The 19197-nt window shown below is 44.4% G+C and overlaps 1 protein-coding gene across 5 annotated transcripts in view; it reads left to right on the forward strand.

The window, feature by feature from the left end:
* ARHGAP21 (Rho GTPase activating protein 21) overlaps nucleotides 1–19197 on the forward strand; it is a 155989-nt gene that overhangs the window by 122213 nt on the left and 14579 nt on the right. For 4 of the 5 annotated variants that reach the window (XM_083189261.1, XM_083189264.1, XM_083189262.1 and 1 more), the window contains 14 exons: nucleotides 4371–4467; nucleotides 4558–4594; nucleotides 5440–5565; nucleotides 7319–7615; nucleotides 9974–10041; nucleotides 10131–10273; nucleotides 10854–10996; nucleotides 11079–11234; nucleotides 11331–11409; nucleotides 12028–12101; nucleotides 14330–14419; nucleotides 14554–14679; nucleotides 14783–14824; nucleotides 16849–16954. In XM_083189261.1, coding sequence (XP_083045387.1) covers nucleotides 4371–4467; nucleotides 4558–4594; nucleotides 5440–5565; nucleotides 7319–7615; nucleotides 9974–10041; nucleotides 10131–10273; nucleotides 10854–10996; nucleotides 11079–11234; nucleotides 11331–11409; nucleotides 12028–12101; nucleotides 14330–14419; nucleotides 14554–14679; nucleotides 14783–14824; nucleotides 16849–16954 — 1584 coding nt within the window. The remainder of the gene's footprint in view (nucleotides 1–4370; nucleotides 4468–4557; nucleotides 4595–5439; nucleotides 5566–7318; nucleotides 7616–9973; nucleotides 10042–10130; nucleotides 10274–10853; nucleotides 10997–11078; nucleotides 11235–11330; nucleotides 11410–12027; nucleotides 12102–14329; nucleotides 14420–14553; nucleotides 14680–14782; nucleotides 14825–16848; nucleotides 16955–19197) is intronic. The other variant, XM_083189263.1, reaches the window with a different exon arrangement.

Genomic DNA, 19197 nt, shown 5'->3' on the forward strand with positions numbered 1-19197 from the left:
GGATCAGCAGATGACCGTCTTGTAAGGAAGATCAGCCTAGCAGCAGCATTTAGAATGGATTGCAGGGGCGAGAGTCTGTTCTTGGGAAGACAAGTTAGGAGAGTGTTGCAATAATCAATGCGGGATATAATGAGTGCATGGATAAGAGATTTGGTATTGTCTTGTGTGAGATATGGTCGTATTTTGGATATGTTTTTTAGATGCATGTAACATGATTTGGAGACAGATTGATTGTGGGGAGGAAAGGACAGTTCAGAGTCGAGGATGACCCCTAGGCAGCGAGCTTTTGGGGTAGGGTGGATTGTCGAGTTGTCAACAGTGATGGAGATATCAGGATGGTAACTGTTCTTGGTTGGTGGGAATATAAGTGGGCCTTGGGTTTTATAAGATCATGCCATTATATAGCCATCATTGCAGGGGGACTAATAAATCCTCAGCAATCAGGCCGCTCTACACAGCATTATAACTGATTAATGGAAGCAATTTGTTGCCATTTAGTTTTACAGAATTTAACGAAGTCCTTATATAGTGTCCTTTATATAACCTGCTGTTTATAGGGCCTTATTCTGGTTCACTCTTAGAGGAAAATTCCTTCTCAAATGGACAAAACCATGTGCACTGCAGGTGGGGCAGATGTAACATGTGCAGATAGAATTAGATTTGGGTGAGTTATTTTGTTTCTGTGCAGAGAAAATACTGACTGCTTTATTTTTACACTGCAATATAGATCTCACTTTGAAGAAAAACTCCACTCAAATCTAATTCTCTCTGCACATGTTATGTCTGCCCCACCTGCAGTGCACATGGTTTTGTCCATTTGAGAAGGAATTTGCCTCTAAGAGTGAACTGGAATAAGACCCATAGTCCTCATCTTGTACCTCTGTAGCTATTTTGAAACTACGAGTACCAGTATATCACACTAACCTAAAGGGCAGATACATGTTAGTCACCCGCCCTACTGCTGTAGTAAGAATTCCATCTGCATAGACAAGTGGCAGCAGCACCACCTAGTGGTAAAAGATGAACATAGATTAAACATTTTTGTTTTACTGAAGTACTGTAGAACACATATCAAGTGTGTCATTACAATTGACCATACAATTGAGATTAAAGCATCATAATAGGTGTCAACAAACCAAAATCATAACCCAAAAAGCAGCCCAGAGTGTGTGCCAGTAATAACTTTTGTTATTTACGTAGAAATAAATCACTACAGCAGTACCATTTAAAACAGGTAATTGCTTAATGTTTAGATTTAAAACCAGTCCCTTTGTTTAGCTGCATTAGCCTGGTCCATTTGTGTGTACTAGGACTGGTCTTTATGTTCCCGAATACTAATCAGAGAGAGATCATTGTCTGTCAACACAACTAGCCCTGAATTGGAATGTGTAATGTGGGATATTATAGCACTCGGATTTCACACTGCTTTTCCTGCTTACGTGCTTGTCTGTTACACATTGCATTATATATGTCCATGTCATTCATATGGATAAACCCATGATTTGTGCTTGAAAATCTAATTTAAAAAAAAACCCAGCGAACATGCAGATATAACTGCAGCCTGCTCTCAGCAGATGATTTGCTTGGGGTGTGAACATGGTCAGAAAAATCATGCTGCATACATTGAATTAATGAGTCTTTGAGCCGACATTGAATTAAGCTATCTAGAAATCTCCCTGTGAACAGGATACAGTGCTTGCAGTTTATCTCTCCAGCGAAGTCTTCTAAAGGCCCCCATACACTAGGGCGACTTGTCCTTAGGACAAGTCGCCCCCGACTTCCACCTGAGCTTCCCCGGCTGCTCCCCTGGGGAGCTTGATTAGATTGGCACTTGATGTGCCATTTTTTACATGTGATAAATCGTCTTGATTTATCACATGTAAAAAACCCGGGGAGCAGGGGAGGGGGGGCAGCTGCAGGGCTGCTGGTGGGAGCAGGGGGGGCTGGGGACGCTGCGGGGGACACAGGCGGCATAGAGCCGGGCAGAGGGAGCCGGGAGCTGTCAGTGCTAGGAAAAAAAAGCCTATACAATGAATGGGCAGCCTGTGATTGGCTGAGCGCTCTCTCAGCCAATTGCTGACTGGCTGAGAGAGCGCTCAGCCAATCACAGGCCGCCCATTTATTGTATGGGCTTTTTTTTTTTATTCCATACTGACAGCTCCCGGCTCTATGCCGCCTGTCCCCCCCGCAGCGTCCCCAGCCCCCCCTGCTCCCTCCACCACCGCGCCGCCCCACTAGGTCCCAAGTCGGGTGGTCGGACGTGCAGCAGGTCCGACCACCCGACGCAGATCCGATGCGCACGGGACCGCGCATCGGATCTGAGGGGACATCAAAACTAGCCGATTTTGGTCCGATTTCGGCCAGATCTGACTGATCTGGCCGAAATCTGACCAAAATCGGCTAGTGTATGGGGGGGCCTTTAGAGACGGATTGCTGCCGGATTGGTATCCTCTTTGGCTACACATGTTGCTGACTGACATAACCAGATCCAATTATTTGGTGGCAGACCAAACTGCTACATCTCATGGCGCTCTGTTAGTGCGATAGGCTAGTTATGGTGTGAGACATTAATATGGAGCTGCACCATCACTTTCCAGCTGGTTATACACTGTCCTACATAGCACTGATATGACCATTGTCACTATTAATGAAGTTGGCCAATGTCTACTCTTAAATATTATTAGTAGTCACCAGCTGACTGCATCTTTACCTAGTAGTGTAGTTTGCCCAACTCTATCATTTACGGTCGATATTGAGGATATCAATGCTTGGGTGCAGATGGTTATATACTGGTGCTATTTCAGTCACCTTTGTTTAAGCCATAGCTGCCTACCCTCCTGCATTCCGCAGGAGACTCCCTGAAATAGCAGCAATCTCCCTCTCTCCCTCATTAGTCTAGCAATCTCCCTCATGTCACCTAGCCCACATTACACTGTTACATTTTGGGTAAAAAAGGAATTAGAGAGAGATACATTTACATTGAATCATCAGCTTCCCAGCACTTTACCAAGTATAGTATCACTTACTAACCGTTTTGTGGCTCATCTACATCTGGATATAAGTCATTTTAAAAGATTTCTCTCGGATGTAGCAGTGCACACAACCCACGCTTCTAGGTGCCACGTTCACAATCTCTCCATATATGGAACTGGGCACGCCCTTTGGGTGGAGCATGACACGCCCCTTCAATGGCGCACTGCAAAATTCTATTACCAACTATAATCTAACTGAAACTGGTTTTATAAAGTAGGCAAGTATGGTTTAAGAATAAACACTGGACTTTAATGGTGTGGGAAACTCTTCAGTAGTGAATGACACTACTGAGGCGGGGGGTAGGGGTTGTTAGGTCCACAGTCAAAAGGTCAACCGCTATTGGTCGAAGTGGTCAAAAGGTCGACACAAACAAAATGCCAACATGAGGTTTTTCCTGCACTTTTTTGGGTGTCTTTGTCGACATGGGCAACGTATGGTTTGCGGTACTTGCCATGCTTCGGGCACGGTGCCTTGCTGCACACTATTTTATTCTCCCTCTATGCCCACTGGGATGGTAAAGTATGAACTAGTCTGTTTAAAAAAAAAAACATGTTGACTGTCGGCAGCGTCAACCTTTTGACTATCGACCTAGACCCTGTCAACCTAATGACCACATCCTGTCTGGTGACCAGATACACAATACATTTTTATGTTTTATTTTTCCGTTGCCCTATATATTTACATTTTAACCTGTTTGTTTCAAAAATAGATTGCATGTTTTAATGTAGTTTAGACCTATGCATCAAGGGATCTGTGTTTTTTCCTTGGTTTGCTTCTTCAGGCTTCTATTTATAATTCTGCCCATTGACATATGACTACCATGGCAACAAGCAAAAACCCTTTGTAACACCCATTTGATCTGTTTGCAATTTCAAAATCGCTTTTTTTCCCCCCTCTACCCCTTCAATCATGGTAGTGTGCTGAAAGCATTGAGTATGTGTAATGGACCGCCCCTCGAGAGATTTTGAAATGGAGATAATGATTTGTAGAGGAACATCTACACGCAGCGATGAGCTCCGTACTATTTGTACGAGATCTCATCGATGTGCTACAGCAGCATGCTCTTTGTACTAGATGCGATGCAATCTAATGCAAAAAGTCCATGCCGCATGTACTTCATGTGCTATGTGATGAGTGTGGGAGCACATATTGCACCGCACCGGAAAAAATGCCCCGTGTATGGGCGGCTTAAGAACAATAAGGTGTGAATAAATTTGTACAGAACATGCTATTTAAAGTTTAAAAAAAAAAAAAAGGCATGGGATTTCTGCTTTTAAAGTTGACAAATTTTTCTTGAGTTGCTTGCAACCATAAAATGCAGCCACATTTCCTTTCAGACCCAGTCAGACTCTGCACGCTGGGTGTGGATACTAGAACGGAGAGGTCCAAATCCTGTGATGAGGGACTAGATGACTATAAGGATGATGGAAGGTTGTAAGTGACACTAAACGCCATTGTCACATTATCGTACACTGCCACGTTAAACATGCTCTGTTTTAATCTCTTCCTGCTTTTATCCTACAGTGTTCTGAATTATGTCACTGGCCTCAAAGGTATCAAGGTTTGTATTTCTTATTTTCTGTTTTTCGTGTCTTGTGCTCAAATGACTGCTAACATTTACTTGTATGTTGTGAGCTGGCTCTTTCTGCGATCCTATATATCCCAATGCTAAGGGCGGTTAGACTTGTCTGGAAGAGGACATATCTGTAGACTGATCCTCAACATATAATCACATTTTGCTATGTATGAAAGGCCGTGTTCTCCCCAAAAACCGTTTCCGATTGGGTGGCATCAAAAGCAGCCGGGTAGGCTGTGATGGAAGCAGATGTCACATTCAGCACTCTGTCCAGTATCCCTCACCGCCAGAAACATGGCGAACAACAGGGGACTTGCACATTACTGCAGCTGCAGACGATCCACTGGGGACACAGATTGTGTCCCCAGTGGATCGCCTGGCAGATCCAGTAATGTAAGCATCGCAACAGGAGGCCTTGGCTGCCATGCGCTAAGGGAGCCGCACGCTGTGCGGTCAGGCCATATTTTAAAGTGTTGGGAGAACACCGAATACGGTTCCTGTAACATTTTCCAAGAGGCACCTATATATACTGTATATCATGTGACATGCAGAGCGCGGTTTAATAAACTTGTGCAATATAAATGTCAGTGTCGGGGGTAACTGCAACTGTGGTGCATCAGTCCACACATCCGTGTCAGGCACTGTGCTGCGTCCTTCCACAACCTGTTACTAGCACTTGAGGAAACTAGTGACTAACATTTCTGCGGAATTGTGATAGGTCTCAAGTAGTCTCTTGGGGATTTAGAAGTTGCATTTTTTTTTCAGAGAAATACCAAACTTCCTCAAATTACCTCACACAGGTATATTAATAAACCTATCCCTTCCTTCAGGCCCCAGAGAGTATGCAGTCTTCTGAGGATTCGGAGTCCAGGAAAGATTCCTCCTCAGATGTGTTCAGCGACTCCAACAAGGAAGGATACTTGTATTTCCGACAGCTGGTCTCTGACAAAGGAAAGGTAACCCATTGCCTTTAGTATGACCAGTCTTCATGTCCTGTTCTTTATATTGGGCTACTACTTTTAAACTACTTTTCAACTGGGCCTATCTTCTTACCAGAAACCAGCATTGATGCATATTTGTACCTGAATATTTGTAATTTATTCTGAATATCTGTCATATGCATGCAAGAGATAATTGGAGAAGATACATTAATAAGAGTCCTAGGCAAGGGCTTAGGCACGTATAGGGGTCGATTCAGTAGTGAGTGATGTGCACACGGGAAGTTCACGAGGATCGTTTGTACTATTTTATCTTCGGTCAAATTTCCTGGCACGTTAACATTTTAACATGTCAACATTCATAACATCGGTGCCTTAATGTGAACATGGTTCATCAATTCGACCGGCACCATATTTAAAATGTGGACATCTGAAATGTCTCCATTCTTAGTTAGAATGTGGACGGTTAGGCTGCGGGCAAGGTTGTGGTAAGCCTGCAAGGGGGTGTAGTGCCAACCCTCCCCCCCCCCACACACACACACACACACACCCCTAAGAATAGCTTAGCATGGACGATGGCAAATCTGATTGCTCCAACGGAACTGACTGCCAGGACATTGAAGCTTTGATTGCTGTCAGGACAATGAGCAGCGGGTGATCATTCTTTCATCCGTGTGGACATGACAGATGTTGGCATGGTCACTGTCCACATGTTTAGCATGTTGACCAATTGCATATCAACTTGAGAACTAAATGACCACACCCTATTGTAATATGCAGTAAGGTGTACAGCCGGACATCATGGTTAGACGTCCTGTTACTGGAAATCCACTGAACTGATCAGCAGCGTTTTCATGTTTTCGTTTAGCTCAGAAAATTTCCCTGGTGTAGATGGCGTGAATGAAGAGACGTCACCAGGGCCTTACCAACAGGCTGATTCATGACACTCTTAAATAACTATTTACTAAGCCCTGGAGAGAGTTGGGGGTCGATCCTATTGAGTTGCCGTTCTGGTGCCATTTTCACGCTGAAAACGGCACCCAAATTAACCCTAACTCGCACCCTTCGCAGGGCCGAATTCACAGAAATTTGCTCGCACCCCTATGGAGGTGTGAGTATTTTTTAGCGCCGTAAAGTGTGCCGGGTGTCCTGATGATTCACAATCATCCCATAAAGTGGGCAGAGATAACATACCAGCCAATCCACTTTTAACTGCCATGTTAGAGGTTGTTTTACAAAATTACAGTTTGGAACGGGTTGGAAGGTGCTTTAACTGCCATTTGGTAAACCCAGCCTCTAACATGGAGGATTGGCTGGTGCTTGATCTCTGCCCACTTTGGGCCAGATGTATCAGGCTTCAAAATGTAATAAAATGGGGAGTGATGAACGACCAGCCAATCAGCTCCTAACTGTCATGTTACAGACTGAATTTGAGAGAGGGCAGGAAGGAGCTGGTTGTTTATCACTCCACTGTATCACTTTTTGAAGGTTGATACATCGGGCTCTTAATCTCTTTTCATGACTTAAATAGACTCCATTGTTACTAGAGTTCTGCTCACCCTGATTTACGTACATTGCTCCTATGCTGTCTAGAGAAGCCTGTGCTCGTATTTGGCCAACCAGCTAAGCTGCATTTCAGGGGTTACACACTACTTTTGATACTGTAAATCTTATTGTTTTCATTCTGTAGACCTGAGCAGCATGTTGTTTGCCATGTCACCCTCTGATAACCATGTCAGTGGTAATTTGCAGCAGTCCTGTATGTTTGCAGAGAGTCAGCGGCAGCTTGAAGCAGTGGAAACAGATGTATGTCGTGCTACGGTGCTCGTCCTTATATTTGCACAAAGACAAGAAGGAGCAGACTGGACTCTTGTCTTCTCAGTCTGAAGAGGAGCAGCCGATAAATATTAACGGGTGCTTAGCTGATATATCGTACAGTGAGACCAAGCGGAAAAATGTATTTCGTGTTACGACGTCTGACCGGGAGTACCTCTTCCAAGCGGAAGACAGAGAGGAAATGTTGGCATGGATTAAAGTCATACGGGAAAATGGCAACCTGAATGACGAGGTACTGACTACGCACTTCTGTTATATTGCAAAGATTGATCTTTATTTTATAGATCTCTGTCTATGATCATATAAATATTTGCTTGTGCAGTAATATAAAGAACTGTTACTACTTAACGTGAGGTGCCAAAGTGGAGAACGGCACTGCCCATAGAATCTGGTGTTGTACATTCACGCTACAATGTGTAATGGCCATTGTGTGCTGAGGACTTGTGGGTGTGTATATAGTTACTTGGGTGACGCGTTTCGTTGCTGGTTGTATACAGAGGATGCCGTTTGAGTGACATATTTATATGATGCTGCAGCCTGGGCAGGATAATTTATATACCAAAATAAAACGCTTTCTTCACCTGTCGTACACGGTCAGCGGCTTCCTCTGAGGACCGTGTACGACAGGTGGAGAAACGCGTTATGAGCCCTGGATAAACGCTTTCCGAGCTTTTGGTCCCCTACTCGACCCTGGTAATTTTGAACAGCACATATGACCAGTCTGCCCGTGGATCTATACAGCATACAGCCAGCAGCCGATAGGGAATAAGAATCTGCAAAATAACAGCTGCAACAATTAAAGAATATCAGCATCTGGGGTACAAAAGGTCTGGTAATATATGTATTCAGTTATATATGTGGAAAGACTTTCCTAACAGCATTATCCGTAGAGGTTTGGGAATACAGAATGTTCTGTGGATGGACGAATACAGAACTTTTTGGTACAGATGGAGCCCATCTCGTGTTTGCTGGGATCTCGCCAGAACATCCCTGCTGGCGGAGAGGGACGCCATCAGACTGGGGCGCACACGTGCGTCCCAGTCTCTCGGCGGCAGGACCCTGCCCTTCTCCACTTCAGGGAGACGGGCAGGGTTAGGGACCGTCGGTGGCGACGGGGAGCGATGTCGCCATGGGGCGCGTGAGCATCTCGGGCACGCGCTCCCCTGGCGGGGGCTGGCGATGGATTCTCCAACCCCCAGCTGAATGAGCGGCACTACATCTGTATATGTAAGAAATCTATTTGGAGAAAGCTGCACCATCCCACCCACGCTGGTTGCAGTATCATGGTTTGGAGATGTACTTCCTGGATCATGATGGTAATCTTTGTTAGAACTGTGGTTTCTGGACTGCAGCAGCAAATTGCACAGTAGAACATAATTCTGTCCACTCACCATAATGTAAATTGGGTCTTGCAGAGAGGGGTGTGGTATAGGGTTCCGACAGTCATTAGCCAGACATCGGGATCCCGACTGGCCGGACTCGTATGGGCTCCCCATGCTGCGGGCACGGTGGCACGCTACGCTCGCCTTCTATTCTCCCTCTATGGGGGTCGTGGACCCCCATGAGGGAGAATAGTCGGTGGCCGTCGGGAACCCGTCTGTCAGTGTTTTAACAGTCGGGATCCCGACATTGGGTAAATAACTGTCGGGATCCCAACTGTCAGGACCCCGTCCGACACCCGCAGAGAGATAACAAGCTCAAACTCTGGAGTCAGTGTACAAATATAATGGCTGAAGCAGAAGAAATGTCACTTATGTGAATATGTCATTAATAGTGTAACAAGTTCTGTTATGCTGTTGTCACTTTTGCATGTATATATCTAAGACTATGGGGTATATTCAATGCGGCCAGCGAGTGTTTTGTATGGCGAATAAGGTTTGTTTTCGGTGAGGATTGTCAAAAACAAGCCATCCTCGCCATCTAACCCCCTCGCCAGCCACTCTCTGTATTCTATGTTATAGCAGAGGACAGCGAGGATTCCCCGGAACGGCAAGGTCTGCCGCAAATGCAGGGAGCCTGCTGCATATAGCCGCGAGCCCCGCCATTTTGATGGCCGCACATGCCGTTTCCACCTCGCTTTTTAGAAACAGCAAGGTGGAACCTGTGAGTGAAGGGGAGTGGTTTAAATACTGAGGGCGGGGTATGACGCTGAGCAATAGGCACTGCTCGCCTAAACGACATCGAATACACCCCTATGACTGTTAATGGTATTTAGAGGTAGATGTATTAAGCAGTGATAAGGGAGGAGAAGTGGCCCAAGGCAACCAATCAGGACTGAAGTAACCTCTATAATTTGCATAATATAAAATTATACAGAGCTGCTGATTGGTTGCCATGGGCCACTTCTCCTCTGGCTCAATTCTCCTCCCTTATCACTGCTTCATACATCTACCCCTTAGTTCTTCAGTCCTAACCTATTCAAACACATAGGGGGAATTGTATCTAATGTTATAAAGACTGGATAGCAATCAATCAGCTTCTAGCTAGCATCCATCAAGTACATTCTACAAAATTACCGTTCTATTTTAAAATGTGTATAAACTGGTAATATGTGGAAATGCGCCTAAAATAGTTTTTGTTTTCCTTCTAGCAAACGGACCAGGCGAGCAGGGATCTCATCGATAAGAAGCGGAAAGACTACAACAACACAGCGATGAAGTAAGAAGCCTTCGCACACACACTGTTTCGTACCATTGTACAAAAGGGCTGTTCTTTCATTTTTTTTTTTTTACAAACTCTCTCACCAGGTCCAGCAACAAACCAGAACCCTCTCCTAAATCTGCTCGGCAGCCTTTAAGCATCCAGAATATGCTCAGCACAAGAACAGATCCAAAATTACTGAGTCCTCACTCTCCAAAGCAAGATTCTGACCGGAGGCTGCTCAACAAAGGTTTGGGGCTTCTGTCTTGGGTCATAAATTTAAATAATTTTAATTTTCAAATTTACTCGCTGTTCTTCCAACCAACAGTCTTCATTGTCTGCCCTTGCTTTTCCTTAAACTACTACCCCAGCCTGTTTCATACTGGTTGCCAGTGATCCTCCTGTGTGATCATCCCAGTGGGTACGATGAGCTGGGAGATGCCACTAAGAACTCATGTGCACGTAAATCGTAGTTTACCTCCATAACGCAAGGATAAGATTTAGGCACACTTAAGTTGGAAGAATTTTTATTTACTGTAGGTGGGATAGTGGAAAAATATCAACTCATCAAGGTATCAAAATAAAAGTCTCTTGTTTGAAGTATGGGTTTAACTGTGGATCTCAGTCTATTTCGTAAGATATGCTTCATCTCTTCTCAACGTTGTTTCTCTTTTTGGGTCAATTTGCCAATCTTATGGGTCATTTTGTGAACTATATATATATAAATATATATATATATATATATATATATATATATATTTTTTATTTACAAGCACAGTAGATCCTTATGTTTTTTTTTTTTTTTGTTGTTTTTTTTTTTTTCATCCAAGATGATACCAGTCCACCTAAAGACAAAGGTACATGGAGGAGAGGTATTAATAACATCATGAGGAAGACCTTTGAGAAGAAGTCTACCAGTGGTGGGACCTTTGGTGTTCGCCTAGATGACTGCCCTCCAGCTCCGTCAAATAAAGTAAATGCCATTTCTATCCCCTCTGAACGGTTTTATCCATTGTGGGTCACTGTGTCTAAACCTAAACTTTTTTCTTTTGTAGTTCGTTCCATTGATTGTGGATCTGTGTTGTAAGTTAGTTGAAGAGCGAGGACTGGATAACACTGGAATATACAGAGTACCTGGAAATAATGCAGCTATTGCCAGTATGCAAGAGGAAATCAACAAAGGGTGCATGGACATTGATCCCCAAGATGATGTATGCCTGCCAAACCTTATACTATGTATTTCTGCATGTGGTAACGATGTATAGCATTTTTCTCTTTTTTAAACTTGCTTTACTTTTGTGCCCTAGAAATGGCGAGACTTGAATGTAATTAGCAGTCTGCTGAAATCCTTTTTCCGCAAACTCCCAGAGCCTCTATTTACTAATGGTAAGAACATCAATTACTTTTGTTCTGTACTTTTTCTTTCTCTTTGTTCTGAGGGTAGATGCAGCACAGCTGGAGTAGTGGTTAGTATTGCTGCCTCACAGCACTTGAGTCGTGAGTTTAATTCCTGACTAAGGCACCATATATGTCTGTAGTGGGTATGTCCTTCCCCTGTTTGTGGGGTGTGATCCGGTTACCATCCACACTGCTTACCACTATGCCTCCTATACTTCAAAACCATACTTGTATCTATCTCTTTTGACAGTCGGGATCCCGACATCGGGTAAATGACTGTCGGGATCCCGACTGTTGGGAACCCTTCCGGCACCCTATGATGTCACTAGTGCTTGGTGAACTTATTGGTGGAATAGTGCATTATATAACAGACTACTGCAGGGTGCAATGATGGCTAGTCCATGTGACCTCAGAACCTTTAAATAAGGACACCGCGTATTGCTGTTGAGTCTTATGCAGAGATCCCTGTACTTATGTTATTGGTCAAGGTTATTCAGAATTACTTGCCACTAGCATTTAGGTTTCTGTTTTCTTGCAGTATCCGAAGCATTAAATGATCATAAAAATGTGAGGAGGAAAAAAATGTAATCTCATTTTTATTTTCAGATAGGTACAATGATTTCATAGAAGCCAACCGTACAGAGGACCCCACGGAAAGGCTTAGAACACTAAAAAGATTGGTAAGTTCACATTAAGATTTGTAAGTTTGAAACAAAGAAATTCAGGTCTTGAATGGTTTAAACACATCTGTTAGTGTGTACAAATTTTGTAGAAGGTAGACACATGCAATATATGAATAAATATACACATATTTGGGGACCACGCAGTTTGCCGTCTTTGGGGACCACGCAGTTTGCCGTCTTTGGGGACCACGCAGTTTGCCGTCTTCGCCTGATAGTTACTTGGTGTGCATGCAGACACACTTGCCTGTTGCTGAACTGCCGGCATCGCAAGTTGTTCTGGCACCTCTCTGGGCAAAACATACAATACATATGGGCATGATGAGCTGTTCCACAATGGAATACACTACTTTTATTGTGTCCATAAGTGTGTTTCTACAATTTTTAACATTACTGTTGTATGGATGGCTACTCTAAGTTCATGTGACTTTTCACCCCCCTCCCCAATTATACCGCCTAATTAAATTAAAAAAAAGTTCCTTGCACCCCAAGTGGCAGCCCACTGACTATCGTGTTTGGCCATTTAAGGCATACCCATTGGTGTAACATGCACAAGGCGTCAAGCTTTTACAGCAATGCAAGGTCCATAGCCGGACATTAGCAGTGGAATAGGTTGTGTCAAAGCTCCCCATTCATTGTTACCCAATACCACCACCTCAACACCCAGTTTATCCGTGTGCTCTACTATAGCTGCCAGCGACACGTGTAAATTCTGTTACTGTGAAGTAGAAATATCTAGTAGCAACAAGTGCTGAAGAGCATAGAAATAGTCTGATCTAGGTTGCAGCATTTACTATGGTCCAAACTATCTCTAGAACTGTGTAACCAGCTCGAGACATGTTTGTTGGGATCTTTAGTGACCAAGCACCCATACACAAGCCTCACATTAACATGCCCAGTGCCCAGCACCGGACGGAGCAGCAACATACATTTGGACCCTGGATAAGTGTAATTACAATTATCTCTGATGCCAGAAGACTGCGTCCTGCCTGATTGTGTATTGCCACCTGTAAAACCTGTTGCGGGAGGAATAATGGTCTGAGATTGTTTCTTGGTTTGGCCTCTGACCCTTAAGCTGTGTACACACGGGGGCGATATATTGCTCAGTGTCTCCAGAGATGGTCGCTGATGAAAGGGAACCTCTGCCGGGGGAGCAGCAGAGGGAATCAGCTGGTCGCAGGTGCAAGCTCCTGCAACCAGCGATTTATAAAGGGGCTAAAAATGTGACTATATTGCCAGCAATAACTGCCTGTGCGTACGCACCTTACGTTTAGTCCAGTGGTTCCTAGACTTTCTTGAATCATGGTGCCCTGGAGTTACCAGTATTGGTTTCCCAATAAGAGTTTATTAGTGCTATATTTGAAGAAAAAAAAACTAATGTAAGTAAATCTGGCGTACCTTTCATCCTTCGGGTTAGTTATATAGTGGTGTACAGTGCTGTTTCCTATTATCCACATGTCAGCCACTAGCACTGGTTTTTCTGATCACTTTGACCATAAACCTTTTGATTTGGTCCTGAACCAGTCCAGTGGCATCCTGCAATAGCCTCGCAGCACCCCAGGGTGCCTAGGCACACAGCTTGGGACCCACTGGTTTAATCAATCGCGTCTTTTTGGGGAAGGCCCTTTTCTGTGTTGCCATGATAATCCTGCAGTGTACAAAGTAACCTCCATCAACAAAAAATGGCTTGTGTAGAAGAACTTGATTGGTCTACATAGAGCAGTGACTGAAGCCCTATCGGAATGGAACATGCTTAGAATGATATAATTTGAGGGGTACTGGTTGTTAGGTCGACATGGTCAAAAGGTCCATGTTTTTTTTTTTTAAATGTATGTCTGTCGACGTATGTCTGTACACTATTCTGTTCCCCTTCCATGCCCACTGGGATGGTAAAGTATAAACCAGTCCCTTTTTTTTTTCCTTGCGTTGATGCATGTCGGCCTTTTAACTGTCAACCAATCGTGGTTGACCATTTGACTGTCGACCTAATAACTGCATCCCTTTGTGAGCCATACCTAATTCATGCCCAGTTTCACATATACGCTTGTGGCTGTATGGATGTAACTCTGCCCCGATATGTTGGGAATACGGCTGTGCGATGTGCTAGTGTCCGCACAAGGTCCCGTGATTTGCCCGCTGTAGATGATGATCTATTCGCCATTGTTCCGAAATAAATATGGCACTGAAGTTTGCCATGGTCAGAGCATTGTGTTTCTTTTCCCCATCAGATTGTTGATCTACCAGACCATCACTATGAGACGCTCAAATTCCTCTGCACACATCTGAAGACTGTGGCGGACAATTCCGAGAAGAACAAGGTGAGCACTCTGGATCATTCCAGGTTTCATTGAAATGAGGATCATGAGGTCGAAGCTGCTCCTGTCTCCTACGCACAGTGATAGCAGCCGTGACTCTTACATGAGTGATGACATCATAAACTTTATTTTACTAGATGGAACCCAGAAACCTGGCAATCGTATTTGGCCCAACTTTGGTCAGGACCTCCGAGGACAACATGACTCACATGGTCACCCACATGCCCGACCAATACAAAATAGTGGAAACCCTCATTCAGTGTGTGAGTGTCTGAGACCATTTCATGTGTATTACCGGAGGGTTCAGTACGGGGTCTTCTATGGTGGATGTTTTACCAACAGTCTTCTGTATTGTTATTTTTTTAGCATGACTGGTTTTTCTGTGAAGAAAGTGCAGATGAACTCATTGTAAGTATTGTTGCCGATTTTGTGCTCCTTTTTTTATTTTTCTTACGGCGGTAACTGGAAGGTGGAATTATACTGTAATATTACCTGGCACTCATGTCTGTAATAGAAAGGGGTGGACTGTTCATGAGGACCGCCTGTTATACTGAACTCCTATAAACACAGTCCAGAATAAACAAAATGGTATTTTTGTTTAGGTACTTTTTACAAATCTTTGTTAATGTAATTAATAGGTTAGTTAATGATCCCATTTGTTCCCCCAAAAATTATAATATATGGATTTACCATCTCACAGCACCACCTACAGACCTCGTACTAGTACTGCATCCTCACTGAAAATGTGCATGAACATTGATGCATAATGTAACATTCCTCATCAGTGCCTGATTTGGCTGCAGCCTAGGGCGCAGGTCCGGGTGGAGAAGGTTGGGGCAGCGCCTTGCAGGTGACAGCCGAAGAATAAAATGATGGCCTGATTTATTCCATGCTTGTTAGCTATTACCCATTCCGATGTGCTGTGGGGGCAAAGCTCTTAAAGCTGTGCCAATGTAACTTACTGATGGAACCATTACTTTATATACATTGTGCTACAGCGCCAGCCGGGCAGCATAAAGCCAAAGTCTCCTTCCCACACCACAAGCATTGGATCCTACATAGAGTTGTATAACCTTATACAACGCTATACCTTTCACACCAGAAATACAGATACCAACCGGGGAATTAAGTTCCAGGGACATGCAGGGACATTCCTGGGTTGGGCCCCGTTTACACATGCTTTTGAAGCAGGGACATCCCAAGTCGGCACCTTCCATTCTGAACCCGGGATGACCATGCATTTCTATGAGAATGTCATTTAGAAATGGACTTTTTTAGGCTCACAAAGATGCCGGGACCCTTTCACACCAGCACTAGTCCTGGGTTGTTTCCAGGGCCAACCCAGTAATTTTGGCTGGTGTGAAAGGGGTATTAGTTACATGCACACGGGCAGTATGAATATGAGTACCTGAGTGCCAATACACGTGTGTTTAGCAGCAGTACAAGGGGAGCTACATGTTTATTAGCCTAGGACAGCTGGAACCTTTAATCTGTCACTGTTCCTCATAAACTCACACTTGAGCCAACCTGAACAATTTCGTATTTTTAACCCCATAAAAATAAATGGCTCTTTGCCTGGTGTTGTGCAAGCCCCCAGTTAGCACAGTATTGGGGTATTATTTTCATTATGATGTATCGGTTAGATGTGGTCAGTAAATGCAGATTGCTGTTATAACTTTTAAGGTGCCCATACACTGAGGCGTTTTCGGCCGATTGCGACCAAACGGCCCGTTAAATCGGACCAAATCGCCTCTCCCTGACATGCTGTCGAGTCCGATGCGCGGTCCCGTGTGCATCAGACCCGACTGGGTGGTTGGACCTGCTGACCGTCCGACCACCCATCCTGGGACCTCCTTCCTGGCGGAGAGTGAGGCGGGAAGCAGGGAAGCATGCGGTCCATTACAACGGATCGCATTCGCCCCTGCCGCTGGGAAGGTCCTGGCGGCTTGCCAGGGTACCGGGTGTCCAAACACTGCTGCGAGACCTCGCAGCAGTGTATGGGCACCTTTAGGTTCTATTAAAGAGAACTTTGCATAAAGAATTGAGTGGTGTGGTGAAGCCAGACATTGCATACACTGAATTGGCCTGATTCTGAGATGCACAGAAGAACCTATACGGCTGCCTCTAGTGGTTTTGGGGCTACTTTTGCAGACTCTGCTTATGCTCCCTAGCTTCCAGCATTGGGTAGGTGTGAGTTACACTGGCGATGAGAACTGGGAGCGGTGCAGAGCGCTGTACGTTATGCCACGGGTGTAGATCATACAGCATTATGTCTGGAAACCAATCGCACTTAGAATCAGGCCCAGTAACATCATATAATTCTGACCAGCATGTTAACAGACTTTTTTTTATTTTATTTTATCAAGTGTCTTTAGAAAAGCTCTAAGTTTGTGTGTAACGATGTTGAAGAGATCTCTGTTTATTAACTGTAGACAGCTGTACAGGAGGAAAGCACAGTAGAGTCTCAGCCAGTGCCAAACATAGATCATTTGCTCCCCAACATTGGAAGGACCGGATTATCCCCTGGAGACGTATCAGGTAACTCTTGCCTGCGCAGACAGCGTTACCCCGCAGGCTAATGACGCCACATTCTGCTGCTTCTCTGGGTTCTTCTGAATGTTTCTCTAATCCTACAATTCTGCTTTATTTCCCTATTAATTTCCTTCCTCGTTGTACAGTGTATTGTAACTCTATTTAATTGCATCCTGTTGCAAGCATAGGTTGCATCCGCTAATACGTTTTAGGACAAGACCTGTGGACTAGGCGATCCGCTACGGCATATAACGCACAAATGAGCATGCCTATGTTTCTTTATGTTAATGCTTTTTTTTATTTATTTAAAAGTAGAATCGTAGTGCAGGAAATATTGTCCAGGATGTTACGTTGGTGCATAAACCTAAGGCATTCCCAACCTTGCTCACCTGTGTTCAAGCCTGGATATCACTAAAACCTAGAAAGTTTTTGTGCCTTAAGGGCCAAGGTTGGGAATGCCTACTCCAAGGGGGTCAGAACAATTAGGAGAGTTTGCATAATGTAACTAGCGTACATCACACACATACGCGCACCCGAGAAATGAAAGATCCAATTAGAAACGCCAGTTCACATTACCCATGGCAAGGTTCAAGAAAACTGAAAAAATGGGAATACTATCCTGGTCCCCAAAAAGGGACAACTGAGATAGCGAGGCCATATAGAAGTCTCTCGGTGGCCTTAAGATCAATACTGGAGGTAAAAGCAGTAACATGGCTAATATTTATATATTAATAGTTGAAAAATGATCGGAGGCGTTTGTGAAAATCTGGAATTAACATTTTGGTACTTGTTTCCTAGCACGGCCACACCGATTCAGATCGGGGTGGTCGTGTCGGAAAAATCGGGTCGATCGCATCGCATGCGATTTGGTCGCATGCGATGCGATCGACGCGACCGACCGATTTTTGACCCGATTTTTTTCATTGAATCCAATGTAAATTGGGTCCCTGGGACCCAATTTTACATTGGATTTAATGAAAAAAATGGTACTTATGTAATATCTGGGCTCCCATTTTTCTTATGAGACCGCGTCCCCTCGCGGGGCTCGCTGCGCTCGCCACGCTTCGGGCGCGGTGGCTCGCTGCGCTCGCCACACTATATAAAATCAACTCCATGCGTAGTTGGATAGTAGGGGTATGAAAAAATTGTGTGCATTTAACATGGGAGCCCAGATAATACATAAGTACCAAAAAAATTCCCAACCCCCCCAAATTTAAGCGCGTTAACCCCAGCCCACGATAGACGAAGCGTGGCGAGCGCAGCGAGCCCCGCGAGGGGACACTATTCTATTCTCACTCCACGCCGACGTGGATAGTAGGGCATGAAAAGGTCGGAGGACGCGTACCGCCGCCCCTCGCGGGCTCGCTGCGCTCGCCACGCTTCGGGTTGGCGTCTATCGTGGGGTGACGACGGGGACATCTATAATGTGAAATGGGTCATATTGGCCCATTTCACATTTTTTCACATTTTTACAGCATTTCAATGTTAAAAAATATTTTAACATTGAAGCCTATGTAAAAATCGGGTGCATCGCGTCGCATCGCGTCGGGACCAATGTTAATGGTCCCGACCGACGCGATGCCCCCGATATTGTCTCCTAGCCGGCAAAATGGACCTGATTTCAAAAGAAATCGGGTCCATCGGGGGTAATCGTGTCCCTTAACTAAGGGACACGATTACTTAAGATTGTGGCCGTGCTAGGAAACAAGTACCAACATTTTTATCCATCTGTGCAAGTTGTAACCCCCCCCTATCACCTATTTTAGAGAAAACTGGCATGACCTGCATTTATTGGCCAAAATGATGCTACTATATAAACCCCTGTGTCCTGAATTTTTACCTTAAAATATATTCCCTACCTTTTCTCCTGCTGGGGGGGGTGCAGGCAAAAAAAATTTGAATGTCACCTAGAAAAGCGTGCAAGTTCCAAATTGGATTGCAAATGTAATACATAGTGAGCGCACTCTCTGGGAACGGTGCGCAGGATCCAGTTCGCTCCTAATTAGACTGACTCCTGATAGTAATGTAGAAACAGAGAATGGGAAAAGCTTTTCTGTACTTTAGTGTTCCTGTACTGTATTGCATTAATTCTATCTGTTCAGCGCCTTGAGTCCTACTGGAGAAAGAGCGCTATATAAATATTATTATTATAGAAGAAACACTTGGCCACTCTAATCTGCCCCCTTTTTTATCTTTAACCCTTTTAGTGCCAAGCGAATTTGTCAAAATAAATGTGAAAATTGGCGAGC

Source organism: Crinia signifera, chromosome 5 (genome assembly GCF_055691185.1).
Source record: "Crinia signifera chromosome 5, ASM5569118v1, whole genome shotgun sequence".
NCBI lineage: Eukaryota > Metazoa > Chordata > Amphibia > Anura > Myobatrachidae > Crinia > Crinia signifera.